General features: G+C 58.3%; 2 protein-coding genes and 1 long non-coding RNA gene across 4 annotated transcripts in view; all 3 read right to left on the reverse strand.

Moving 5' to 3' along the window:
• The window catches only part of PPP6R1 (protein phosphatase 6 regulatory subunit 1), an 18711-nt gene extending 10472 nt beyond the window's left edge, over nucleotides 1-8239 (reverse strand). The window contains 2 exon segments of the mRNA XM_077756931.1: nucleotides 6-209; nucleotides 8167-8239. Coding sequence (XP_077613057.1) covers nucleotides 6-209; nucleotides 8167-8226 — 264 coding nt within the window. The 5' untranslated portion in view covers nucleotides 8227-8239.
• A 3660-nt stretch (nucleotides 8240-11899) lies between these two features.
• HSPBP1 (HSPA (Hsp70) binding protein 1) lies at nucleotides 11900-23555 on the reverse strand. The gene is made up of 8 exons (XM_077756970.1): nucleotides 23151-23555; nucleotides 21148-21328; nucleotides 18838-19078; nucleotides 18260-18276; nucleotides 16087-16242; nucleotides 15881-15977; nucleotides 15263-15374; nucleotides 11900-12196 (listed from the first exon to the last, which is right to left on the reverse strand). The coding sequence occupies exons 1-8, from the start codon at nucleotides 23481-23483 to the stop codon at nucleotides 12119-12121; spliced, it is 1215 nt and encodes a 404-aa protein (XP_077613096.1). The 5' UTR covers nucleotides 23484-23555; the 3' UTR covers nucleotides 11900-12118.
• Nucleotides 23556-24957: 1402 nt separating this feature from the next.
• Nucleotides 24958-27121, reverse strand: LOC144225653 (uncharacterized). Of its 2 annotated transcripts, none has more exons than XR_013333359.1 (3): nucleotides 26931-27121; nucleotides 26005-26444; nucleotides 24958-25375 (listed from the first exon to the last, which is right to left on the reverse strand). It is a non-coding gene; the product is annotated as an uncharacterized LOC144225653 (long non-coding RNA). The 2 variants fall into 2 exon arrangements; XR_013333358.1 differs by having other exon boundaries at nucleotides 26846-27121.
• Between the last annotated feature and the right edge of the window lie 160 nt (nucleotides 27122-27281).

Raw genomic sequence — 27281 nt, forward strand, 5'->3', positions numbered from 1 at the left:
CTGGCGGGGGGCTCCTGGGTGACCCAGGCCACCATGGCCTGCAGGTGTGGTGGCTGCAGCAGGAAGTCCAGCAGCTTCCGGTTGACAACCTTGCACTCCTGCAGCACGTCCTCCTCGTCCAGGAGCTCGGGCAGGCTCAGGTCCTCCCGCTCCAGCAGCGCGTCGAGGTGTGAGCTCGTGTGCAGGTCAAACTTCCAAAACATGGCGCCCTGGGGAAGGGGCCTGTCACACAACAGCCTCTGCCGGCTCTGCTCTGCCCTGCCCCCCCCAACCTCAGCCGCCTACTGCGGGACGACCGTGGCAGCCTGACAGGGCCACCCTCTAGTCCAGGGGGTCACTGCCCACCCGGGGCCAACGGTCCTGACCAGCCCTCTGCCCCCACGCCTGGGTGAAGACCCAGGGGGTGGGGGTGGGGGTGGGCTGCACACACGGGGCCTGCAGAGAAGAGCTCTGTGATCCTGTCCCCGTCCAGGGCCTGTGTCCACGGTCCCAAATCTGGGCAGGGACCCCCCAAGTCGGGGCGGGAGCAGGGCTCTTCCTAGAGCCTCTGGCATCAGATTCACTTCAATCTGTATTTGCTGGACAAGTTCAAATGCCCCATGGTCGCCAGCTCGGGGCTGCCGGCCAGCCCAGCAAATCACCATGCGATGTGCAGGGCGTGGGGTGGTGGCAGAGGGAAGTCTGAGATGACTCTCCGGGCTGTGGCTGTTGCCTGGATGCTACACACACACACACACACACACAAACACACCCACCTGCCCCCACCCAGGGCCCGGGACAAGGAAGAGGAAAAGCAGGGGGAGGGGCCCTCCCAGAAGAGCCGCTGACTGGGGCCCGAAGGCACCAAGACAGGGTAACTGACTCAGTGGGGAGGAGGACAGGCCGTGGCGCACCCCCGGCCCAGCCCAAGCAGCTGGCTGCCACCGGGAGCACTACACCAGGAGCACCCCTGGGTGCTGCGGGTCTGAGCCCGCTATCTCATGGACTCAGCCAGGCCCCTACGGAAGCCTATGGCTGCCAGTCCAGACCCCCCCGCAAGCCCCGCCCTGCACTTGCCATCACGCTCCCCCACGCAGGGCACCCGTGGCCCCTCTGAGGAGGTGTCGCCACCCCGAGGCAAGACGGACAACGCACGCCCAGGAGAGTGGGGCTCCCCAGCGCCACACAGGTGCCGCCCAGAGCCCACATTCGTCACCTGCCGTGTGAAGACCACCTGAGGCAGAGGCCACCGATGACGGACTGGGGCCCTCCCTCACCTTCTCTGCCCCACATCACCCCGACCATGGAAAACCTGTCAGCCAAAAATGGAGCACAGGCCCAGAGCAGAAAGTGGCTCTGACTCCATCAGGAAGCAGTCAGGGCTTACACCCAGGGCAGAGGGGGACACGCGCAGCCTCATTCCCTTCAGGACACCGCCTCCAGCACCCAGCGTCTGCAGGAGACCACTCACCTCCACGCGCGCCCCCCGCCCCGCCGTCAGCACCCAGCCTCTGCAGGAGACCACTCACCTCCACCCGCCCCACCGTGCCCAGGAACAGGTGGCTCCAAATGTGCCACGATCCCAAATCCCGGGGTCCTGGTGGTTCCTCGGCGCTGGCCCAGGATGATGGCAGCGGAGGCGGCGCCGCCATGGACGACAGCAGCAGGCGCCAGGCCCCCCACAGGACAGTGGGAGCCCTCCCACGGGCCCGGAGGTCCCGTCCCACAGCACACAGGGACTCGCCCCTTAGCCCTCCACACTCCACCCCACCCCACGCTGGCCACTTTTCTGAAACACCAACTTGAGTGCCTGGTGTTCACTCGCGGCCAGAAGCCCAAAAGGGCTCCCTGGGTTTCGGCACTTGAGACCTGAGGGGTCCCTGCCAGCCTTCCAGCCCCGCTCGGGCCAAGCCGGGCCTCCCCTGGGACCTCCACTCCCGCAGCGCCAGCTCTCACACCTGCGCCACCCCTCCCCAGGCAAGCTACAGGCTGGCCCTCACACATCATCCTGCAGCTGCCACGCAGGCGTGTGCGGCCCTCCTGAGCAGGTGCCCGCAGGACAGTGCTGCCCAGCCCCCTGCTGGACACCGAAGCCTCCCGGCATCGCAGGAATGGGGGCCCTTCCCTGACTGCACGCCACGCTGGCCTCCCACACTGTGTCCTGACCACTCTCAGGACCGCCTGGCCCTCGTCTCCCCCACTGTCACGACAGCCCCAAGATGGTATGGATGGCCCCATTCTACACGTGAGGCCCCCCGGAAGGTAAGGTCTCGGGTGGGGGGCCTCGTCCTGTTCGCTTACAGAGAAGCGGGCAGGCTCAGGCCCAAGTTTGGGCGGGCCAGCTGGACCCGGCTCCTCCATCGTCACCCAGGCTCTGACTGGCCGGCCCGTTCCTGGGCCTCAGGGGCTCGGTGGGACGCTCAGCAACAAGTCTAGCGCTTACTCAGGAGACACCTCTGAATTCAGGGGGGTGCAGCCTTGCACACCTGCCCGGCACCCAGCCACCGGGGGGCCTGTCTAACCTGCAGCTGTGCTCAGGGGCCTGAGGGCTTCCCTCTGCTCTCAAACACGTCTAAACCCGCCCTGGCCGCAGGCTTGCGTGGCCGGCTCCTCCAGCCCCGCTCACACCGCGTTCCTCACCTGCACTGGACACACTGGCCTTCCTGTGTGCAGAGCACATCAGGCCTTGGTTCTTCTTAGCAACTCTGCTCTTGCTGCCTCGCCGGCCTGGGATGCCCCGGTAACCCGCTCCTTCTCATCCTTGGGGTCTCCTGCCAGGCATCTAGGCCCTGAGAAGGTGGAAGCAGGCCTCTGGGACGTACAGCCCGGCCTGCACGGCAATGTGCCGTCACATGGTGCATGTGCCTGGTGCCCTGACCGGACGATGGGCAGCACCCAGCACACAACCTGGTACGCGACTCTGCTCAGAAATAGCAGCAGAAAGATACCTCCATCTGCACCCCCCTCCCCCATCATAAGGCCCCTGCCCCCTCTGAGGCAGCAGGTGACGTATCTGCCAGGGCATCGCTTCCCCACGTCCCCAGCCCCACTGTTAAACCACAGTCACAGGTGGGGGTGGGGAGGGGAGGAGGGCGAGGGTGGGCTGAGCCCGTGCCGAGTGTGCGTCCCCAGGCCGTGCGGCGGGGAGAGCATCCAACATCTCCCCCCATGCTCTAAAGCGCTCGGCGAGTCTCCGTTGCACACAGGCAAATCCCTCTGTTTGCTCGGATCCTAGACCTTTTCCAGAAACCCTTCCACACTCAATGGCCATCCCCTCTCACTGAGTAACAAGTCTGTGACAGGCCTTGTGCTACAGGCCAGAGAACTAAGGGCTGCCACAGGTGACGCCAGCCCCGAGGCACTGGTGGCCGATGCGGGCACACCTCCTGGGCCAGGCGAACGCGGGGCCAGGCCCACCTCCTTCTCCACGGGCGACTGTCATGTGAGCAGGAGACCAGAGACGTCAAAGGACCCCCTAGGCCCAAGGAGCGAAGCCAGTCTCCAAGGATGGCGTGCTGTGGGACGCCACGCAAGTGAAACGTCAGCCAAAGCAGGGGAGTGGTTTTCAGGAGTTGGGGGAGCCGGGGGCGAGGGGGTGGGGAGCGCCTGCTACGGAGTATGGGATTTCCTTTTGGGAAAAGCATGTTTAAAAAAAAACACACACAAAAGTTCTAGAATTGAATGTACACAATTCTGTCCATTATACCTCAATGAAAACCACCTACTATGGTGACGGCCGCTGCACTCCGAATACACTAGAAACCACCAGCTTGTACACTTTAAATAGATGAACCACATGACGTATGGATTGTATCTCAACGAAAACCACTACCAAACACAAAACCAAAGTTGCCCAGGCCTGTGGTGACAGGGCCAGGCCTCACTCTGTGTCCAAGTCACCCAGAGCTGACCAGAAAAGCAGCTGGCCAGCTGCCAGAAAAGCTGAAGCACAGAGGGCACGCGCAGGCTCCCCTTCCACACCCTGTGTCCCTGAGCTGCCACAGAGGGCATGGGCAGGCTCCCCTTCCATACCCCGTGTTCCCGAGCTGCCACAGAGGGCACACAGGCTCCCCTTCCATACCCCGTGTCCCCAAGCTGCCACAGAGAGCAAGCGCAGGCTCCCCTTCCACACTTGTGTCCCTGAACTGAGCAGGGCCCCCCACAGCTGAGGGGCAGCTATGCACTGGCATGGGCACCTGGTCTCCACATCAAGACAAGGAAGTGAATATTCCCATTTGAGAGACATGGGGACAGGGGCCCACAGGGACGGAGCCACGGCCACCAAGAGGCAGAACCAGACTCTGCCGGCCCTGCTCTCCTGTCTACAGGTGGAAATTGTCAAAGCTGAGGCCCGCCCACTTCCAAAGCACCCAGTTAGAGGGCGCGGGCTCCGGGCATCATCCCCAACCTGCCCCCCTCCGGCGGGCCGGTTTTGGACAGCAGCTAGGGCTTCCTTCCTCAAGCTGCTTTCCAGAGACCTGGGGAGGGGTGGGTAGGGGAGGGCCCAGCCACAGTAAGACAGAAGGTACTGGGTGCGATGGGGTATGGGCTCCAGGGGCCTCTCAGAACCTCAGGCCGCTCCTCCAAAAATCAGAGGACACTGCAAGGACCGCATGCAAGTGAGTGGTGGCTGGCACCCTACAAAGGTGTCACGTCTCAAGCTCTACACGACACAGTGATGCAGACACAGAAGAACACGCACACACACACACACTCACACACAGGAGAACGTGCACGCACACACACACACAGGGGAACACACATGCACATACACAGCTCACAGGATAACGTACACGCACACAGCTCACATACACACTCACACAGGAGAACATGCACGCACACAGCTCACATACACACTCACACACAGGAGAACATGCATTCACACACACAGCTCTCACACACACACAGGAGAACATGCATGCACACACACAGCTCACGCACACACAGCTCACACACACACTCACAGAACACATATGCACACACACAGCTCACGCACACACAGCTCACACACAGAACACACACGCACACACAGCTCACACACATACTCACAAACACAGGAGAACACACATGCACACACAGCTCACACACACAGAACACGCACACACACACAGCTCACACACAGGAGAACACGCATACACACAGCTCACACACAGGAGAGCACACACGCACTCACAGCTCACACACATACACACGGGAGAACACACACGCACACACAGCTCACACGCATACACTCGCACACAGAAGAACACGCACATACAGCTCACACAACTTGCTGGAAGCCCTGGGAATCAGATGGACCAGAGAGGGGGGTTCCATCTCACTCTCTACTGGGGTGAGCCTGGACCAGGCACTTGGTGTCCTGGAGCCTCATCTCCTCATCTGTGAAATGGGTCCACAGCCCTCAGGAAGAGTCCTGTGAGAAGGGCCACCTCAGGCAGGTGGTCCCGACACAGCACCTGGCTGGCGGCGGCCCCTTCCTGTGTGTCCCAGACCCTCCCAAAGGAAGGGAAGGAGCCCGACGCTAACCCTGGGGTGACAGCTTCAAAAACAGAAAACCCAGAGCCATGCTCTCCACACATCTGCCTGAGCGACCCAGGTCATTCAAATACTCCGGCAGGCGCCTAGCACCCCACCACCCCCACCCTAAGCAACTTTTAGCAAACTTCAAGAAAACGGAAGTGACTACCACTGGTTTTTAGCGACCGTTTGAAAACCATGACTGGCTGCAAACGGAAGAAGGGGAAACTGTAAATGAGAAAGGAAGCCATTAAAAACGAAAACTACCTCTCTCCCCGCCAGCTTGGCACCATCGCCTCGGGTCTCTTGCCCTGCGGCGTTGTTCTCAGGCCTCTGACCGCAGCTGCCCTCTCAGGAGCCTGCCCACCCCCGCCCCCGCCCCGCCCGGGCTCGGACAGGGCCTGGCTGCAGGACCCGGAGCGCTGCCGATCTGCCTCCACCGTCTCCGTCGGGGCCGGGGGGGCCCGGGGCCCGGCCCTTCACCTTCCACGCCTCCCTCGTCTGCCCGGGGCCTGCCCCCGCGAGCGCCTCCACGGGCTCTGGTGCTGGGAGAGACCTTCTCTGGCCTGCAGCCGCCTCCGCCCTCAGCCGTCACAGGCCCACAGGCTGCGGGCCCGAGCTAGGTGAGCCCTGGCAGGGGGGAGAACCCACGACCGAAAGGCCAGCCCCAGCCTCTTGCAGGGCTCAGCAGGTCCAAGGACTGTGAGACCACCTCCCCCAAGTCTCCCCAGCCATCAGCTCTCTGCCAAGTCTGGGAAGGGGGTAGACAACTTCGATTCCAAGGACAGGACAACAGTACGGCGACCCCACGACCTCTGAGTAGCATGCAGAGCGCAGCCCAGACCTAGCAAGGTCGGCAGCAGGACACCCATTTGGGACAAGGGGCCGCTGGGGCCAGGGAAGGAGGGACCCGACCACAGCCACAGGGGACAATACGCCGGGACCCGTCCATGGCCTGGGAAAGCCAGCTCACGCTCTCCCAGGGGAGGTGGCCGCTTGGGTCCGACCCCGGGAGGTGGAGTGATTAGCAAGTAGAAGACTGCAGACCCCTGGCCAAGGACTGAGGAGGGGCCTGAAAGCTCACATTCCGGACGGTCACTTGGATCAGTTACGGGTTCAAAGGAAAAAAGGGAAAACAACTAACAGATTTTGAAATAGCCCTTGGAACACGAAGAGGAGCAGAGTCAATGCTCCAGGGAGATCCAGAGTCAGAACAGCCTGGGTTCTGATCCTGCTTCTCCAAACAAAATCCCTGTGGCCTTGGACTCCGTCTCCTCCCTCGAGAGACACCTCAGGTTACTGCAAGATTGCACCTCCCACGGGAAGATCTATAAAGCGGGTGTTCAAAGAGAAAACCATGCTTGGCCTGGAAAGGAGGGCGTGTCCCCACCCCCCACGTGCCGGGCCTGCCCCAGAGCTGGTGAGCCAGGGGCACCAGGAAGGCCTCTCGTTCTCACCAAAGCTCCCCGGCCTCATCTCACCTCATCTCTTGCTGCAACCCGCATGGCGCTCAACACTCCCGCCACACCTGACTGCTCGTGGGCACCCTCGCCTCTGCCCTGGCTGGCTGCTCCCTCTGCCTTCCCTCCAGCTCTTTGGGCCCAATTTGCTCCTCCTGGGTCCTTCAGGCTTCAGCACAGACACCACTTCCTCCAGGAAGCCTCCCCTGACTGCGTTAGGGGCCCGCTCCACACTTCCACAGCTTCCGTGGTTTTACCCCATGACAGCATCTGGGTGCTTTGTGACAGGATCTGCCTGTTCAGTCACCTGTCTCCCTCTGGAAGATGCCAATTTACCAAGACCTAGTATAAGGCCAGACCCACAGCTAGAAATACTTGTTGAATTAATTAAGGGGAAAAAAAAAACAACAACAACTTAAGTGCAGAAGGGGAAAGTGACCTGCTAAAGTCACCTTCCATAGATCCTGAAAAAAGTGTTGGTGATCGGGGCAGGCAGGAGCCAGAGGGCTCTCCTCTGATGCAGAGAAACAGCAGATGACCCAACAAAACTCACTGAAAATACGAAAGTAAATCAAAATACACAACTCAGAACCCACAGCTGCTCATGGGTAGCAACAGGGCAGATAAGGCAAAACTGTGCACGACACCCAAGGTAGAAGGCAGGGCTCCTCGGCCATGGCACTGCTGGTACGCGGGGCTGGAAAATCCTCTGTGGCGGGGCGGGGGGCTGCATCGGGAGCCAGCACCCTCCTCGTTGTAACCACTGGTGTCTCCTGACATTGCCAAATGTCTCCTGGGGGGCACAAGTGCCCCAAGCTGAGAGCCACTGTGACGCGGAATCCCAAACCTAGTCATACTCCTAAAAGCTGCTGATCACGGAGCACTTCCTGTGCAGTGCGTTAGGCTACGGGCTGCCCCCAGAGCCGCCTGGTGAGAAGAGTAGGGACACCAGCACCATTTCACACCCCACTTTCTTTACCACTCTGAACCCCGCACCACACCTAACACATCTTCCTTTCCAGAAACATCTTGCCTCTCAGGCCGGCGTTAATGGTAAAGTCTGTGGCCTCAGCTCAGGCGCAGGTGTGTGAAAGAGCGAGCAAGAAAGACCCTAACCAGGAGGTCACATTCGAGGGGCTGGACAAGCGGACGCACCGAGGTCCTCCACCCGCCCCTCCAACACTTCCGCAGACCACTCCCAGGTTCCCACCGTCACAGGCTTGCACGTGCTGTTCCTTCCACCCGGAAGGCCCTTCTTCCCACTCTCCATCTGTCATCCCCTCCTCGTCCCTCCGAGAGAACGCCACCAGAGAGCCAGTGTCTCCAGCCCCTCCTCTGCGGCCTGCATGCCCGGAGCTACCTCCATCACAACACCCCTAATTGTGACTGTCCGGCGGGCCTTTGTCTCCCCAGGGCAGGGCCTGGGGCTGGTCCCTGCCTCGGCTCCCTGCCCGGCCTGGCTGGCTCCGCAGGCTGCTACCCGAGCCCTCCTCACACGCTAAGCCGGGAAGACAACAGGGAGAGCCTCCCTACTCTAGTGGGCCTGAGCCCGGGGCCAGGGTCAGGGTCGGAGGCGGGGAGTCTAAGAGCAGGAAGGGGGTGTTCCAGGGGAAGGGGCTGAGGAGGAAAGGATGGAGATGTCCCAGGGCAGTGGGACTGAGTCCGAGGAGGGGAAGTTGGAAGCGAGCAGAGAATCGGAGGGAGACCGAGGAGGTGGGCTGGCTGGCGGAAGGCCGAGAGGAGACTCAGGACCTTGCGGGGTCCGAGACCTGGAGTGCTAAGGGACGCTCAGGGGACCCGGGGGCCCGCGGCGGCCGCTCCCCTNGGAAGTGGCCCCGGCTGGCCCGGCCCGGCCCGGCCCGGCGCCGCGCGGGAAAGCAAAGGCCGGTCAGGGAAGACGTTGTCCTCGGCAGTCCGGACAGGCCGCAGGACTGAGCAGCGGCCGACGAAAGCCGAGGCTCACTTCCTTCGCCGCCCCCCTTCCCCAAACGGACCGGCTCTTNGGGGCACGCAGGAAGCCCCGCCTACCCGCCGCCGTCCGGGTGCGAGGAGGCGGTGCGCCTGGGCCGGGCAGTGCGCCTGCGCGCGGGGCCCAACCACACCCCACTGGCGCCGCCAAAACGCGGCTGCGGATGCGCTTGCGTTGGTTTGGGCCAACGGTCTCCCGGAATAAACGCAGACAACCCAACGCGCAGGCGCCACTGCCCTCGAGTAGCGTTTCTCTACGACTCCGTTCCAAAGTCCAGAATAAATCCTGCTCCAGGATTTCTCTTCCCACTCGCTCCTTTTGGAAATCCTTTCGCTATCCGGTCTCCTCCAATTATATCCCTGCTTTGGCTCTAGGATCCAGGTCCTGGTTGACCCGCACCCGGTTTTCTCTCCAACCAGGACCCCTCTCCCGCGCGGTTGCCGAGGCCCTGTCATTACTGTTCCCTCAGTTTCCCCGACTTGTTATAGGCCCTTGCCCGTGTTACAGGCCTACTGAAAGGATCACACGAGTGGGTGCGTGTACGGACTCCTTTCATTTTTTTCACCCGCAGATTTACTTTTTTTAAATTTCAGACACATTTTACGGAATCATATATTTTAGTACATTTTCTTGTTCTCGTTTCCTCCTTATTGCAAGGATGCTAGTTATTCGTTTGCTCTTCACATTTGTTAGCTCCTCTGTACTTGCTTTAATCTTTCTCATTTCCACCTGTATCTGCCTATTATCACGTCTCTTCTGGTCCTTGCTATTTCCAGTGGATTTGTTGCATGAGCTGTTTTTTGTCCCTTGTATCAGTTATCCGCTGGTGCTGCGTAACAATCGCTACCTCAGCAGCATGTATCTATCACGTTCACAGCTTGGAGCTGCCCATTGTGAAGGTGGACAAGGCTGATTCTGCTTCCCATGCCTCTCCTGTTCTGGCACCATAGGCTATCCAGGGCACCATCTCCCAAGGAAAGGCAGAAGCACCCGAGGTCAAGCCCATCTGTTAGCACGTTTCAAGTCTCAGGTTGCCTCATATCTGCCACCATCCACTGGTCAAAGCAAGTCACACAATCAAGCCCAAAGTCATAGGGGGCAGGCACGTATGCTCCACACGCCAACAGGGTGGGAAAGTGTACTTCTCTCATGGAGGTGGAGTGGGAGGGAGCAAATATTTCCTGAACAATCCACCACAGTCCTCTGTTTGTTTCCTTAGTTTTGCCAATCTTAAACTTTTCATCATTGGGGATTTGTTTTTATTTAAAAAATTTTTTAAAATGTTTACTTGTTTTTTGGGGGGGGGGCGTGAGAGAGAGCAGGGAGGGGCAGAGAGGGAGACACAGAATCCGAACCAGGCTCCAGATTCTGAGCTGTCAGCACAGAGCCTGACGTGAGGCTCAAACCAACCAGCTGTGAGATCATGACCTGAGCCGAAGTCTGAGCCACCTGGGGATTTTTTTTTTTAAATGGACCCAGGTCCTTTTAATCCAGCTTGAAGCAATTGTGAGGCATTTCCTTCTGTTCCTCGTCATCTTCTGTTGCATTCATCTTTTACTCGGCATTCCACTTGCTTTGTTCCCGGTATGTTTGCACAGTTGCCATATTAACACATAAACTCAGGAACTGAGAGACAAGGAGGAGCCATATTCAACCACCAAATGAAACCTGAGAAGTTGACACGGTCAGTCTGGAAGAACCCGGGAAGCTGCAGCAACTTTAAGGACTGAAATCTGGGTCTCCACCCTATCAGGACTCACAGGTTGACAATGCTGTTATGTGTAATAGAATTGGAAGGTGCTTCTTAAAGTGTCTGGTGGGAACACTCATTCCCCATCGTTCACATTTCCACATGGAGGCACTTCTATTGCTTAGTGTGTCCCTCCTGGCCTCTCCACCCCTTTAGGGGCTGAGGGACAATTTGCCAGATTAGATGGGCACTGTGGCTCACTCCAGCTCTCCCTTCGAGCCAGCCTGCCCAGTGTGGGCCTGTGGCACCGAAGGGGAGGCCTGTGCTTGCCCAGTGCTGCCTGTGACCAGGAGGCGTGTCTAATGCCGGAGTGCATATGTAGCAAGACTAAAGTGACTTTCTCCGATTGGCTGTAATGGTAATAAAGGTGATACTTGAGCTCCAATTCTTGGATCGTGTAGCTACCTTTTGATTTATCCTGAGCTTGGGGAGAATGGTGAAATAATTGCTCCATCCCAAATCCCAAGAGTACAAGTAAATTCCACAAGAGGAATTAATCTACAGGAAGTGGAGCTAGGAGACCAGGGTAGGGGAGGCGCACAGCTTTGAAGTCAGCCCAGGTCCGGAACCTGGCTGTGCGAGCTTGCCCGTGCATCGAGACCCTGGGCTCACATTCCTCGTCTGACAGATAGCACTGGCCAGGAGCCTTGGTTGCAAACGAGACCTGGTTTAGCTGACAAGGAATTCATGAAATGGATGAGACATGTCTCAGGGCCCCAATCTCTGAGCAGGCTGGGGACCGCTTGGCGCTTTGCGGCCGGAACGAGGCCCGTGGGCAGGCAGAGCAGTTCCTGCCCACCTCCACGGGTGCCCACCCGCGTGCTCCCACCTTCCCCCATCTCCGCCCAGGAGCCCCGCGGCGGGCTCTGACGCGTGGGGCTGAAGTCACACGATGCGCCTCCGCACAGGGTGCCCCTGTGCCCGGGAAGTAACCTGGCTCCCCGCCTCAGGGCAGGTCCTCGGGGGGTCAAATGTGGGGGTTCTCCAGGCAGAGGAAAACCCAGAGACGATGGGTGGTCAAAAAGGAGGGCGAGGTCCCCCACACTCCCTCTCAAAAGGGACTGAGAAGAGACAATGGCTCTGGATTTTGGGGAGCAGCACTTGTATTTCCAGGTTCCTCCCGCTGCCCTCTCCTCCGTGGCTCCCTAGGTCCCCTCAGATGGTGCCCCATCCCCCAGCCACCCTCCAGAGGAAGTGACGAAGGCCGCAATGAATGAGCCGGAGGAGGAGAAATACTTTTATTAGAACAGTGGACACAAGAAGGGGAGGGTGTGAGAGCACGAGAGGTGGGACCCAAGGAGCCAGCGCCTTTCCGGGCGCCCCCACAGGGGGGCTGAGCAGAGACTGGCTGGCACGCCCTGGCCACACACCAGTAAGGCCCTGCTCTCTCGGGAGGCAGGGGGCCTGGGGTTCCCACGGACAGGGGTGATAAGCCACCAGGTTTCACCGATCCATGCTGTCATCCGTCGGGCTGGAGAAACAGGTCTGTAGCAGCTTTTCACAGAACTCCAGCTCNGGTCTCTCCCCTCCCCACCGCCCGCCCCAGAGGCCTCCAGTTCTCAGATCTCAGCTGAGACCCAGGCCTCGCTTTCTCATCTCACCCGTGTCTGGACTGCTGGCCTGGGACCAGGGGCCCCCGGCCCCCACCTCACCCCACTGGTGTGTCTCACCTCAGCCCCCTTGGGCTCCTTCTAACTCCCAGGCATGACCGACCCCTACTAATCACCACTTAAAATTAAAACCCCTTCCACGGGTACAGACCCCACCACAAGGTTGGACTGTGTGAACATGAAAGGGATCTGCTGGGCAAAAAGATGCCAGAAACAAAATGAAAGAACAACAGTTCAGGGTGAAAAATATTTGCAACTCGTCTGAAAAGGCTAACATAGCTAACACTTCAAGAGGTTTAATAAATCAATTATAGAAAGCACCACCCCGTAGATGAACGGGCACAGGATATGAACGAGCACCTCTTGAGAAATGAAAGCCGTCCGACTTTACTCACGGCGGAAGCGCAAAGGGACTAGAATACTCCTTTTCGCCAATCAGCTTGGCAAAAACGGCCAAATGGCTATGGCACCCTTGAGCTCCCTCCTCAACTGGGGCAACCCTTGTCGAGAGCAACCTGGCAAGAGCTAACAAAGCGGCCCCTAGCTCTGAACTCTGTACCTTCACTGCCACCTACCTTAACCCAGCTTTTCCCTTTCTGGAACTTGGCCTATAGCCACATGCATGCAGATAAAGTAACATGTAAAAGGTTATTCCTTGAGCAGAGCGGTAGCAGCAACCAGCATGTCCACTAACGGGGGCCAGACGCGAAAAGAAGCGGACCTACCTTGCAGTGCGAAAAGGAAACAGGGAAAAGCCCGGCCGCCAACACACACCCTCCTGCCACACCCCTCCCTGGGATGTTATGAGGGAATGAGGCAAGGAACAGAAAAGAGGTCAGGACGGGTCGGTTGTGCACAAAGTAGAGCCAGGAAGAAAAGAGTTTCCACGCATGTTTGCTGTGTGCACAGAGCATCTGAGGAGGCCACGCACGGAACTGGGGGAGGCACTGGGAGGTTAAAGACGAGGGGCACAGGGAGACTTCACGTGACCCTCCCACGCAGTGTCGCTGCTGGCCCACGTGACTACAGGGCCTCTTCCCGAGAAAGCATTCCTGAAACTGAACTCTCAAATTTACCTACGAAATACCTACGGAAGAGGACTGAGTCACGACAGAACCGCCTGATGGAGGACCGCGCCAGCTGCACCTGTCAGTTATGCTGAAATTAAGGCAGACCTCCAAGTATCGGAAAGATTTCCAAGACACAGAGACCCAGAGGAAGGCCCACATGAAAACGGAGGCAGAAACTGGAGTGGCACATCCAGAAGCCAAGGAGTGCCAGCGACTACTAGCGGCTGGAAGAGGAAGGACCTTCAGAGGGAGCAGCGCCCTGCCGACACCTTGACTTCAGACTTCTAGTCCCCAGAACCGCAAGAGCACGCATCCCTGCGTTAAGCCACCCCGTCTGTGGTAGGGTTGCAGCAGCCGCAGGACACTAACACGGCACCGCCCCCCCTTCTCTGCCCCCCACCCACGGTTTTCTCTTCAACGTAGTTATACCTTCCCGATGTCCTGCTACCCATGTTAAATTACACATATGCAAATACTGCATGTGTTATGTATGCATACGTACGCACGCGAGCTACGGATGTACTTGTAAATATGTTATCTCTGTGTGTCTGCGTGTCTATCACCCCTGAGCCCCCATGAGAACGAAGACTGTACTGTCTTGCTCCTCAACAACCCCCGGCGCCCAGATCAGGGCCTGGCTCACGGGTGAGCGTGCGCGAGCTGCCCCTGGCAAATGGAAGGATGAAGGTTTCCACAGGCGTATCCCTACGTCTAGGCTTCTCACACTGCACACTTCCAGGAAGTGGACTTTATTACGTGACACTTCTCCCTCAATAGAGCTGTTTATTTTATTTTTGAGACAGAAAGACAGAGCTTGAGCAGGGGAGGGGCAGAGAGAGAGGGAGACACAGAATCTGAAGCAGGCTCCAGGTCCCGAACTGACAGCACAGACCCTGACGTGGGGCTCGAACCCATGGACCGTGAGATCATGATCTGAGCGAAGTTGGCCGCCCAACTGACTGAGCCACCCACGCGCCCCATCCCTCAATAGAGCTGTTAAGTGGGACACCTGGGGGGCTCAGTCGGTTGAACATCTTACTTCGGCTCAGGTCATGACCTCGTGGCTCGTCAGCTCGAGCCCTGCATCGGGCTCTGTGCTGACAGCCCAGAGCCTGGAGCTGCTTCGGATTCTGTATCTCCGTCTCTCTCTGCCCCTCCCCTGCTCATGCTGTCTCTCTCTGTCTCTCAAAAATAAATAAATGTAAAAAGAAAAATTTTAAAAAACAAAAAAGGGTGTTGGTCGGTCGACAGGAGGCCTCCCTCACCAGCAGGGTCCCCCCCCGGGGCCCGGGCCTCACCTGCCACCAGGCAGCCCAGGGGATCGGTCGCAACAACTAACACACTCCGCAGGTGGATGCGAGCCCAGGCCAGGACGGCCCCCCGATCCGTGGGCACGGATTTGCGCGTGTCCCTGTGCCGAGGGCCGGCAAGCCCCTGGGAGAGGACCCTGTGCCCCTCCTGGGCACCCCTGCTCTTCCTCTCAGCACCTCTGTAAACTCTCGACAGTGTCGCAGAGGAACAGACTCGGTGGAACAGATGTCCTGGGAGGGTGGCACGTATCATCAGCTAAATACTTAATCATGTAAATAATTAAACTATACGAATGTTTAATTAGTCGCTCTTTATCACTTATTTGTTATTGATTATCTGAGTTATCGCTTGTTACTTATTACCTAATTACATGAATTACTTATCTCTTGTTTATTTACTCAATTATTTAATGGGTTGTTATTTATCAGGTTTGCTATTTAGCAATCTAATAAATACGTAGCTGTTAAAAATCTGTTAAGACCTAAATAATCATAAAATTTGCATCATAAGAACATGACCTTGTTTACCCCTTAAAGCGCCAAGGCACCCCGTGCGCCCCCGCCCCGCGCCAGCAGCCCCAGCAGCCCGGGCGGTACCTGGTACTCCTCGTGCTGCTGCAGCAGCTGGGCGCGGTGGCGGAGCAGCTCCTCCAGGCCCAGCTCGGGCTCCCGGCACTCCCGCACGCCCTGGGGGAAGTCTGTCACCAGGCTGCGGGGACAGGAGAGCGTTCCTCGGACCCCGCCCCGCACAGGCCCGCCCCCACGCTGCTCCCACCGCAGCCTGGGCGAGTCAGTTCCCCATGCTGGGCCTCAGTCTCCCTCTCTGGATGCAGACCTGAGGCCATCCCCACCACCCCAGCGCCTGCGCTGAGACTTGTACAAAACAAGGCACCTGGCACGGAGCCTGGCACGGAGCCACTACACTGCGTCCTCTCTCGCAGACACTAATCTGCAGGTACCGTGTGCGGGGCAGCGGGATAGGACGGCCCCTCCTCCCAGGCTGCCCTGTCAGCCCTACAAGGGAGGAGACCACTGCGCAGGGAGGGCCAGCGCCCGAGCCTGCCGCCTCCTCCGCGGGAAAGGCCCAGACTCCCGCGTCCCAGCGGCAGCGCAGCGAGGAGGCTGGGGAGGCTGGTGGGCGGGAGCCCGGCGGGGCCAGCCCCGGAGGGGGTGGGCGGCTGGCCCAGCCCCGGCCTCTCGGAGGCCCCAGCATACCTGCACAGGGCTCCAAGCACATGCTCATGGAAGGGGCTGTGTTCTGTCCGGATCAGGGCCACCAGCTGCTGGACCATCCCCATGGAGCACAGGGTCCCTGGGGGAAGGGTCTTGGGGGTCAGAGGGGCGGTCCACACCCCTCCCACACACACACACCCCACCCTCCCGTGGGGATCGACCCTGGGCCCCTGCCCTGGCCGCCCCACCTTTGTGTTCGGGGTGGCCCACCAGCAGGTTCTGCAGCAGGAACGCTGACTTGACCTTGAGCTTTTGCACCTGCTGCTGCATGGCCCGCATCAGCACAGAGAAGCCGTCCAGGCGCAGGAACTGCAGCAGCCCAGCCTCCTGCTCCCGGACCAGGCCAGNGGGGCCCATGCCTCACAAGCATTATTATTATTTTTTTTAGGTATTTTTTTTTTACTGAGACAGGATTAATGTAAGCTGTTGTAAGACAACTCTGCCGCGCCTCTCCCCCGTCCTGCTCCGGCTCTTGGGACCTCTGGGGAACCGAGTCTCTCTGTCCACCCTCTGTGGCCAAGCCACCCACGGTGTGCCTGTGTCCCCAGTTTTGCATGTGACTTTCCAGATGCCCCCTCTTCCAGGACTCTTTCCCTTCCAGCCCCAGCGCCCATCCTCCAGAGAGGAGAGAGGGACTGAAGATGAAATCAATGATTCATCATGCCGCCGTGAGAAAGCCTCGTAAAATCCCCAGGGCGCCTGCTGGCTCCATCGGTTAAACATCTGACTTCAGCTCAAGTCACACTCTCACAGTTCGCGGGTTTGAGCCCCGAGTCGAGCTCTGTGCTGACAGAGTGGAGGCTGCTTAGTATTCTCTCTCTCTCTCTCTGCTCCTCCCCCGCTCATGCTCTCTTTCTCTCTCAAAGCAAATAAACAAACTTAAAAAACATCCCCAGGGGCACCTGGGCGGCTCAGTCAATTAAGTGTTCAACTTCAGCTCAGGTCACGATCTCACGGTTTGTGGGTTTGGGGCCCGTGTCGGGCTCTGTGCTGACAGCCTGGAGCCTGTTTCAGATTCTGTGTCTCCCTCTCTCTCTGCCCCTCCCCCTCTCACATTCTGTCTCTCTCTCAAAAATAAAAAAAAATTAAAAATTTTTTAAAATTAGAAAATCATCCCTTCACTGTGGGGCTCACAGAGCCTGTGGGCTAGTGACTGCAGCCACATGTCAGCGGGACGGGGCGCCCGAACCCCACAGGGGCAGAAGCTCCCGTCCTCAGGGCCCTTCTAGACCGTGTCCCACGTCCCTCTTCACCTGGATGTTCACCTGTGTCCTTTCTAAGTCACTGAACATAGGTATTTCCTTGAGCTCTGTGAGCTATTCTAGCAAATCATCGAACCCGAAGAAGCAGGTCATGGGAACCACCAATACACAGCCAGTAACTAAGAAGTAAGAGAGGCCCAAACTTTCTTCCTTCCTTCTGTCTCTAAGTAAACCTCCACACCCAACCTGGGAATTGAACTCATGACCCCGAGTCGTGAGTCAAATGTCCCACCAACCGAGCCAGCAGGTGCCCTGCCCCCAGGAGGCGCAACCTTCCCACCGGTGTCTGAAGCAGGGCGGTCCCGGGAGCGGAGCCCTCGGCCTGTAGGAGGCGGGCCGTCTGCGGGCGGGGGGAGCGGAGCAGGCCCGCTGGCGCCGGGCGAGCTGGAGGCCCCGCTGCTGTAGATGCCCCCGCACACGCGTGTGCTGTCACGAGTGTTGTGAAAGTGTCGTGAGCGGAGGGAGCGGCTCCCCTCCAGCTTCCGGCAGATAGAGGCAAAGCGGCCACGGGGCCCAGGCCGCCCAAGGCCGGGCGTCCACCCAGCACCGTTCACACAGCCAGAGGCGGGCGCCATCCGACGTCCGAGTGGTGACCGGACAGACAGAACGCAGTCCATTCACGGACCCCACAGAGGAAGTCTACGCGCTACAAACGCAGACACGCCTGGAGAACGCTGCTCGGAGAAAGAAGCCAGACTCGAAGAGCCACAGAGTGCAGGGCCGCACCTCCAGCACACGTCCAGAGCAGGCCGAGCCATGCACAGTGGGGAGACTGGTGGCCGCCAGGGGCCGGGGGGAGAGGGCCAGGAGGGGCCACTAACAGGCACGCGCCTTCTTTGGGGAGCGGTGGAAACGTTCTGGGGTCGGAACCGGTTGCACTACGCTACACTGTACACTTCAAGGGACGATGGGGCGCCTGGGGGACTCAGTCGGTTGAGCGTCCGACTTCGCTCAGGTCATGATCTCACAGTCCATGGGTTCGAGCCCTGCGTCGGGCTCTGTGCTGACAGCTAGCTCAGAGCCTGCTTCTCATCCTCTGCCTCCCCACCCCCTCAAAAATAAACATTAAAACAATTTTAAGAATAAACAAATAAACAAAAAGACAAATAGTATAGCCTGTGAATTTCATCCCAACAAAGCTTACTGGCGAAAAGAAAAACAAAAACAAAAAAGGAGGCCATCAAATACGGGGGCCCAGCGCACCGTGGGGAGCACTGCCTGGGTGCCCACCCTGCACTGCACATCCTTGCAGGGCACCCCGGGCTGTCACCTGCGCTACCTGGCCTGTCCGTCCTTGACCCGGACCCAGTATCCCTACCTCAAGATGGTGTGTGTGGACTAAGGAAGCTGGCGCTCGGCCAGGCCTTGGCGTGGGGCCTGGCACACAGCCTGCCCTACAGGCGCTGGCATCAACGCCGTCCAGGCATCCGTTCCCCGGGAGGCGGCGTGAGTGAGAGCCACTAGTACCTCTATGGGGTGGCAGCCCCCTCTCATGCACAGGACCGGCCCCTCCTCCCGACAAGAAGGTCAGCAGAGGCCGAGGACCCTGTTGGGTCGAGTGGTGTTCCCGTGGCATCAGGGTCCGGCTCTGAGTGACGGGCTTGGCGAGCTCACAGCCCTGTCCCAGCACCCGGCACAGGGTCTCAACGGGTCATGGGAAGAACCGAATGATCAGGCNCCTTCACGCGCACCAAGTCGGAAGCGTCCCGGTCAAGAAGCCGCAGCAGCTTGCGCAGGGCGCCCAGGCCCAGCACCTGCTCCTGGATGGCCGCCACGTTCTGGCTGCACGTGCCGATGAGCTGCGCCGCCCGCCACCGCAGCCCTGCGGGCCCCGCCTCCAGGTACCGGCCCACCAGCAGGTGCATGCCTGACAGCTGGCAGAAGTCTGTGCCAGAGAGAGAGGCGTGAGAGTTCAGGCGCGGGGCCGAGCTGTGCCTGCCCCCCACACTCGTGTGCTGAGGCCCCGAGTGCCTGAGAAGGAAATGTACTGCGAGACCAGGGCCGTGTAAGAGGTCACCCAGGCACAGTGAGGTCATCAGGGTGAGTGCGGATCCAGCACGACTGGGACCGCGTGAGGACACGGGGAGAAGGCAGCCGTCTGCACACCAAGGAGCATGCGCCGGAAGAAAGCGATCCTGCCCGCACCTGGATCGCAGGCCGCCAGCCTGCGGAGGTGGGAGAGGTGTGAGGCCTGTTTAAGCCTCCCATCATGCGGGGCTCTGTGACGGCCGCCCTCACAAGTGAACGCGCCAGGGGGGTTTGCAGGGGCAGGCTGCCTCGCGGGGAGCCCGCCTCGAGTGTGGGCTTCGTCCAGGCACCCAGGCTGCCTCGCGGGGAGCCCGCCTCGAGTGTGGGCTTCGTCCAGGCTCCCAGGCTGCCTCGCGGGGAGCCCGCCTCGAGTGTGGGCTTCATCCAGGCACCCAACCAGGCATCTCTGCAAGGCCGGCGTGTCTCAAAAACGGCAGCATTTGGGGGTTAGGGTCCCGGGCTGCACACACCGAATGCCGGTACTGATCCCCAATCTCCCTGGGGGAGAGCCGCATACTAGACCGGGGCTCGCCAAACTGCAGCCCAGCACCCGTTCTTGTAAGTAAAGTACTGGCAAGCTTGGCAGTTCCTCCAAAACTTAAACGCAGACTTGTCACATGACCACTCCTACACAAATACCCAAAACCCCGGAAAGCAGACACTCGAACAGACACCTGTGCCAATGTTCACGACAGCAGTTTTCTCAATAAGGGGGGAATGACCCAAACGTCCGCTAACTGATGAATGGATAAGCAGACATACGACCTAGCTGAACAATAGGGTGTTACAAGAGGAACAGGGGGCGCCTGGGTGGCTCAGTCGGTTAAGTGTCCGACTTTGGCTCAGGTCATGATCTTGTGGCACGTGAGTCTGAGCTCCGCGCCGGGCTCTGTGCTGACAGCTCAGACTCTGGAGCCTACCTCCCATTCTGTGTCTCCCTCTCTGACCCTCCCCTGCTCACGCTGTCTCTCTCTCTCAGAAATAAAACATTAAAAAAAATTTGTTATGCTGAGCGAGAGAAGTCAGGCAGAGAAGAACAGCTACCATATGTTTGCACGTATAGGAGGATTAGGGGGAACTTAACAGAGGATTGTGGGGGAGAAGAAAGGGAAAAATAGTGGGGGAGAAGGAGGGAGGCAAACCATGAGAGACTCTTGAATGCCGAGAACAAACTGAGGGCTGATGGGGAGGGGGAGGGGAAGGGGGTGACGGGCATGGAGGAGGGCACTTGTGGGGATGAGCACTGGGTGTTATATGGAAACCAACTTGATAATAAACTATTTAAAAAAATAAAATAATAAAACATTAAAAATTAAAAAAAAAAAATCACACTCAGACACCATATATTCTATGATTCCACTGATGTGAAACAGCCAGAAAAGACGAATACACAGTGTCAGTGACTACATCACGCCCCTGCAAATCAAGTAGAAAGTCTTCGTACCAGCTCCCTGGCATTTAGAACAACCCCACGTGCCGACTTCGGCCTGCAAGGCCCCACATGCCCCACGTCCCTGCTACCTCTCTCCTCTCACTCACTCCATTCTGCTCTGCTGGCCTTACTGCTGATCCCGCACATCCCAGAAGTGTTCCCACCTCAGGGCCTTTGCACTGGTCATGGCCTCTGCCTGGAATCTTTGTCCGGAGCTAATCTCGTACCTCACTCCTCCACTTAGGTCTCCGATGAAATGGCACCCCTTGGGGAGCCCTTCCCAGACCATCCCGCCCAGAACCACCTCTGCACTCATGTTGCAGGGAGTGACGGCGCACTCCCAAGAGACTAGGGAGAAATGACCAGTGTGGGAGAATGTCAGGGAGGCAGACCTGCTGCCAGGCTGGTGGAGAGGGAAGGTCCCCTCCTGATGGCAAGGGGACCAAGCAGGAAGAGACAGGGCAGTCGCATGTGGGAGCAGACTAGAGAGGGAGACACTGGAAGCTGGGAGGGGGGGCAAGAGGCAGAGGGTGNGGCCAGCAGCTCCAGGGCCCCCTCGCGCTCCTGCTGGTCGGCGGCCAGGTCCGTCTCGCCAGCCAAGGAGGGCGCAGGCTGGGACAGCACTCGGAGGCAGTTCTTCATCTGCTCCACCTCCTCCCGCTGGCCCCGGAAGGCAGCTGACATGGCCTCCTGCAGCCACTGACGCCTCTGGGGTGCAAGACCGGGGAAGCAATCCTCTGTCAATGATTCATTCGTGCATAACAGTTGTTACTACTACCAGCCAACATCTGAGAGCTGACTGTTCCTTCAATCAACAGGTTTCTGTCGTGTGTCTTTTCTACTCTCAACTTTCTAGACATCAGATTCACGGAGAGAGTGGCAATGGGGTGTGAGAGAAGGGACGCCTAGGTTTCCATCCCGGACAACTAGAAGGAGGCGGGGAAAACGGGGGGAGGAGCAGGTATGGAGCATGAAGAGCGGAGGTCAGAGCCCAGTTCTGAACTCGTCCAGCTTGGGAGATCTAGAACCCGCCCACGGTAAAACACTGAGGAGGGCCTGGAGCTCAGGTCCGGCCGGACCGGGCTTTCTCAACCCTGGCTCTACTGACATGGAGCTGGGCGGCTCTGCTGGCGGTGTACACACTGGAGGACGCTGAGCAGCACCCCTGCTCTCCTCCCCCCAGCCCCGAGCTGAACAACTCAACAGGTCTCCACTCGTCGTCACATGTCCGGAGAGGCATAAAATCAGAACCACTGGTCTGGAGACAGACATTTGAGAGCGGTCAGGGTGAAGTCTCAACAAAGTGAGGACATAAAGGAAGTGAGCACAGGTAGGCAAGGGAAGAGGCCTGGGGCTCGCCATCGCTCAGTGGCTAGGGAGTGAGGAAGAGCCAACAGAGGAAATGGGAAGGAGAGCCGGTGAGCAAGGATGAAAATCAGGACACTGCTGTTCTAGAAAACAAATGAAGGAGGAGACCAAGGAGGTGGATAAGAATCAAATGCTGCCTATTAGGTCAAATAAGATGACAGGTGAGAGCTGGCCACTGATTTTTTTCCCCCTACCAGGCCTGTTAGTGCTCATATGTGGGCTCTGTGGTCACAAATCCTGGATAAACTTGGGCAAGATGTTAATCCTTCTGTATCCTCGGCGTTCAATGATGTCACTGGATGAGCACAATGATTCGTATAGTGTAATCACTATCCCCAACTAAACATCACGTATAACAAATATTGCTACGAATCTCCAAGACGACACTCCCAGGTGAGTATGGCTATCCCTACTTCACAGATGAGAAAACTGAGGCACAGAAAAGCTGTGACTTGCCCAAGGTCACACAGTCAGCCACCCGCAAAGCCTAAAGGCAAAACCTAAGTGTCTGTGCACAGAGCTTGCACTGGATGAGAACAGCCTGCTGCCTTCAGGAGCACGATGTGCCCGGCGCTGTGTGGACCCCACTTAAACTGGAACGTCAAAAGTACCCTATGAATGGGGTGCCTGGGGGGCTCAGTCGGTTAAGCGTCCAGCTTCGGCTCAGGTCATGATCTCACGGTTCATGGGCTCCAGCCCGGCGTCGGGCTCTGTGCTGACAGCTAGCTCAGAGCCTGGAGCCTGTTTCAGAGTCTGTCTCTCCCTCTCTCTCTGACCGTCCCCTGCTCACGCTCTCTCTCAAAAAAATAAAGCATTAAAAATTTTTTAATAAAAAAAAAGAAAGTACCCTATGAAGTACTATTATTACTTTTATCATCATCATCAACTTGCAAATAACGGACCTGCTGCTCAGAAAGGTGAAGTGCCAGACCCAAGGTCACACAGCTGGATATTTTGCTGAAACCAGGTCTGCCGGGCTCCCTTTTCCTTCTCGCCACGACGCTACTGTGCAACTCTGCATCCCGGCGGGGTGCTAGGACCCAGGCACTCCTGAGATCTGACCTTCAGTCTACCACAAGCCCACCTGCCACAAACAGCCCACTACGCCCTCACACCCGGACTCCCGCCCCTCCCCCCACCTCCGGGGGTCCCCACCCTTTACCTCCTCACTCATGGGTTCTGGAGGGGGGTCTGGTTCCTGAGAGCCCGCCGTGATGGCCATCTGCAGCAGGCCTTGGAGGTTTCGCGGGGGCGGAGGGTGTCCCGAGTTCCCCGCCGAGGAGCCGCTGCCCCCTGAGGAACAACCCTGGGAGGCCGGGGGCAGCGCCAGGGGGAGGCGGCTGCCCCCCGAGCCTTGGTCCGCCATGGGCTGTTTGTGAAGGGAAGAATCTATCTGGGGGAGGGGGTGGTCACCGCTGAGGTAGCGTCCCGTCCGGTCGACTCCTGGGGGTCTGCTGAGAAGGCGGCGTTTTAGGGGAGCTGGGCGCCTCCCCATGACCCCAAACCACTCCGCCCGCACCCACCTTAGCCACAGTCCTCTTTCCCTCCTTCGGACCAACAGGACCCTTCCCCAAAGTCACACGCCCCTCCTTCCACCCTCGCAACAGGCCCCACCCACTCCAACTAGCAACCTAACAACCCCCTCCCCCATCTCCACTAAGTGCGTTCCCGTCTCTTAGCAACCCCACTGCCCTGCCCCCTTGGCAACAAGCCCTCCCTTTGACGTCTTCGCAACAAATCCCCTCTTTCCTCTCCAAAGAGGGGAGCCGGGGCGGGCCGGACCTCACTAACCCGAGCCTCACCTCCCCGGGCCGCGAGTCACCGCCGCTACTAGAGACAGAGTCGCCCGCACCTGACTCTGCTGGGCGCCGCCATCTTGACCGGAAATGCGCCAAACTCGCCCGGAAGTTCGCGGCGCTCCCTCCCAACCTTGGGCCGGAGCTGAGGTCCAGGAGGCTTTCCGGCTCTTAAGCCCTTCCCACCNCCCCTAAGCCCCTCCCCGTGCCGCTGTGCGGGCCGCTCCCCGTTAGGCCCCACCCCCTACCTGCAGGTGGTGCTGGTCTCCCGCCCTGGGGCCTTTTCCCCTGCGCCTGGCCGCCTGCTCCATCTTTTATTGGAGCCCCGGGTTCTCGCCCCTAATGTCTGATGTAATCACCTTTGGCCCATTCCACCCCTCTCCTGGCCTCAGCCTCCCCAGTCGTCAAAGGGGTTCCGTCGTTCCCGCTTCAGCTCGTGCGGACACCGATCATCACCCAGCCTCTCCCTCTTGGAATCTTCCCTGGGTTCTGCCAGGTGCACGGGACAGGATTCCTGGAGGCTGAAGCCAAAGCAGAACTCTCGGACGAGGTGGTTTGGGAGGTCGCCGGCTCTGCCCACCATGTTTGGGGCCCAGGTCTGGTAACGTGCCTGATCTGTAGGGGTACTTGCCTTGAGCTGGGCTTAACCCCTGGTCCGAGTCTTCTATTAGAGGTCCCGCCCTGCCCCGCCAGGAGAAGGTCGTACTCATCTCAGGTGGGCCGCACTGTCGCACGTGGATTGCGCGTGCTGCCGGGCCCGGGGTGTGCGAGGTTGTATTTGGTACAGAAATGGTGAGACAACACGACAACCCTGTGCACCCGCGGGCGGTGTTTGTAGGACTGAGCAAAACAGCCATCAGACAGGGCTCTGGGCTCCTACCCCTCCCCTAACGCCCTGTACCCTATTGTATGCGTTTTCTATTGCTGCCTTTAGCAAATTATGAAAGGGGCGCCTGGGTGGTTCAGTCGGTTAAACATGGACTCTTCATTTCGTGGGATCGAGCCCATCGTGGAGCCCTGTGCTGACAGTGAGTGGGGCCTGCTTGGGATTCTCTCTCTCCCTCTGTCTCTCTCTGCCCCTCCCCTTCTCACGTTCTTTCTCTGTGTCTCTCAAAAAAAAAAATAAACAAATGTTTAAAAATAAATGATATTACAAAAAAATTGGTGGCTTAAAACAACACAGATTTATTATCTTACAATTCTGGTGGTCTGAAGTCCAAAATGGTGCTTATGGGTTAGAACCAACGTATCAGCAGGACTGCGTTCCTTCTGGAAGCCGTAGGAGAAAGTCTGCTTCCCGCCTTTTCTGGCTTGCAGAGGCCACCCACGTTCCTTGGATTTCGGCTGCATCACTTTGACTTCTGGCATCAGGGTCCCATCTCCTTCTCTGACCCTGACCCTTCCCTGCCGCATTTTCAAAAGGGTCCTTGTGATTACATACAGGGACGTCATCTGCCCGTCTCAAGATCGTCAACCCACTCCATCTGCAAAGTCCTTTGTGCTACATAAGGTGACATAGGCACAGATTCTGGGAAATTCGGATGTGGGCATCTCTGGGGGCTGTCGTTCAGCCTACCATCCGTGGGTACACCTATGCACAAGTGAATTCATGTTATGTACAAAATGTTACGCACGGTACCATACAGCCTGTGTAAACATAGCATGTAATTGTATGTAACGTCGTGTATGTTAATACACGTATAACATAATGCCAGCTTACAGAAAAACTCCCCAGGTACCCTATAAAAGCCACAGTCCTTGGGATGACCTTATGAGTAGGGTGATCATACAGTCTTCGATGTATAGCAAGACTTCACAATGCAAACAGGCCTCATTAACAACCCTCATTAACAATTACAGAAAACCGAATGATGATGATGGTAATTACAGAATACCAGGCATATGGTCACCCTGCATCTAAGGCCCTATACGATCTGTGTCCTCACCTCATGTTCTCTCTCTGCCCCTCGCTCGCTCCTCCACTGACCCCTCAGTGTTCCCACGATGCACCCTAGGGCCTTTGCACTTGCTGTCCCCTGCATGCAAGGTACTTGTCCACACAGCTCTGACCTTCATTTTCCTTCAATGTCCCCTCACTGGAGAAGTCTTTCTTGGCACCGTCTCAAAAATCCTACCCACCCAACAAACACTTCCTGACCCCTTTCTGCTTTCACCGTCACTTTAGCGCTTGTCTCTAGAAACTTGACTGTCAGAACATACATTTTGCTTCTCTTGTTTATCACCTGCTGCGTCCACTGCCGTGGGAGCTCCACGGGGCAAAGACCTTCGTTGATGTGGCTCTCTGGTGCCCCCTCACCTCGTGGACAGTGCCAGCTCTCAGATTTGGTGTCCAGTAAAGGTTTATGGAACGAAGCTGGTTGTCTAGGAGACTAGAAGCTCTTGGGTCTCCTTTACAGGGGACTCAGGGATGAAATGGGTGTCTAACACCTTTGGGTACCTGATACGGGGGAGTCCTGGATTATGTGGATCTCCCTGAGCACAGATCCAGGGGTGCGCTCTAGCGGGCACGTATCACTGTATGGAGGCCCACGTGAAGATGAGGGGACCTTATGGCGGGCGCAAAGAATGTTCAGGGGTCTAAAACCGTGCACGGGGAGCTGAGAGGGTTCTGGAAGCTTCTCTGTGGAGTACTGACGATCCTAAATGGGGGAATGGAACCAAGATGATCTGAGACTCCCAAATTCTTCCCTCTCTCTGCCTGTCTCCCTCTTTCTCTGCCCCTGCAGTCTGCCCTCACCTTCCCCAGCACACAATCTGCCACCTGTGTACGCCACAGGTCTTTCCCGGCCCCCAGCTCTCTCCTTTGTCCCTCTCCACAGCTCTGTCTTTCTACATCTCTCTCTGTGCCTCCACCTGTCTGGGGTTTTACCTCCCCCTTATCCCCGTCCGCCTCTCTCTCCCACTTTCCCCTGCTCTCTGACCCTCCATCCCTCTGCCCTTCTTCCCCCTGCGCCTCACCCCTGCACTTTTCCCTCCCTCTGTCTCTGTCTCTCTGTGCTTCCCCATTGCTCTCCCCCATCTCCCTGTCTCTTTCCCTCACCTGTGTCTCTCTGGTTCTCTGTGGGTCGCTGTCTCTCGCCCTCCCCTTCTCTCCCCTTCTCCATCGCGTCTGCGTTTCTGCACACCTCTCTCCATCCCTCTGGCTGACTCCTTCCCTCCTTCGGCCTCGCTCTGCGTCTCCGCGTCCGACTCGCTCCAGCTCCGTCCCTTCCTACAACTCTCCCGTCTCCGCGTCGGTTCCCGCAGCCCCGCAGCCCCTCGTCCTCTCCCGGCTCTGCGCGCCCCTGCCTGGCGCCGCCCGTCTCCGCTCGTCTCCACCCCTGTCGCCATGTGCCTCTAGGCCAGACTTCGCCTCCCTTTGTGTAGCCCCATCTCGCCCCGGTCTCCCCGCTCCCCGTCTCTCTCCCTCGCCCCGCGTCCGTCCCCTCTCCTCCTGCATCCCTGCATCCCTCCCTGCACCCTCCCACCGCCTCTCC

Source organism: Crocuta crocuta, unplaced genomic scaffold, assembly GCF_008692635.1.
Source record: "Crocuta crocuta isolate KB4526 unplaced genomic scaffold, BGI_CrCroc_1.0 scaffold142, whole genome shotgun sequence".
NCBI lineage: Eukaryota > Metazoa > Chordata > Mammalia > Carnivora > Hyaenidae > Crocuta > Crocuta crocuta.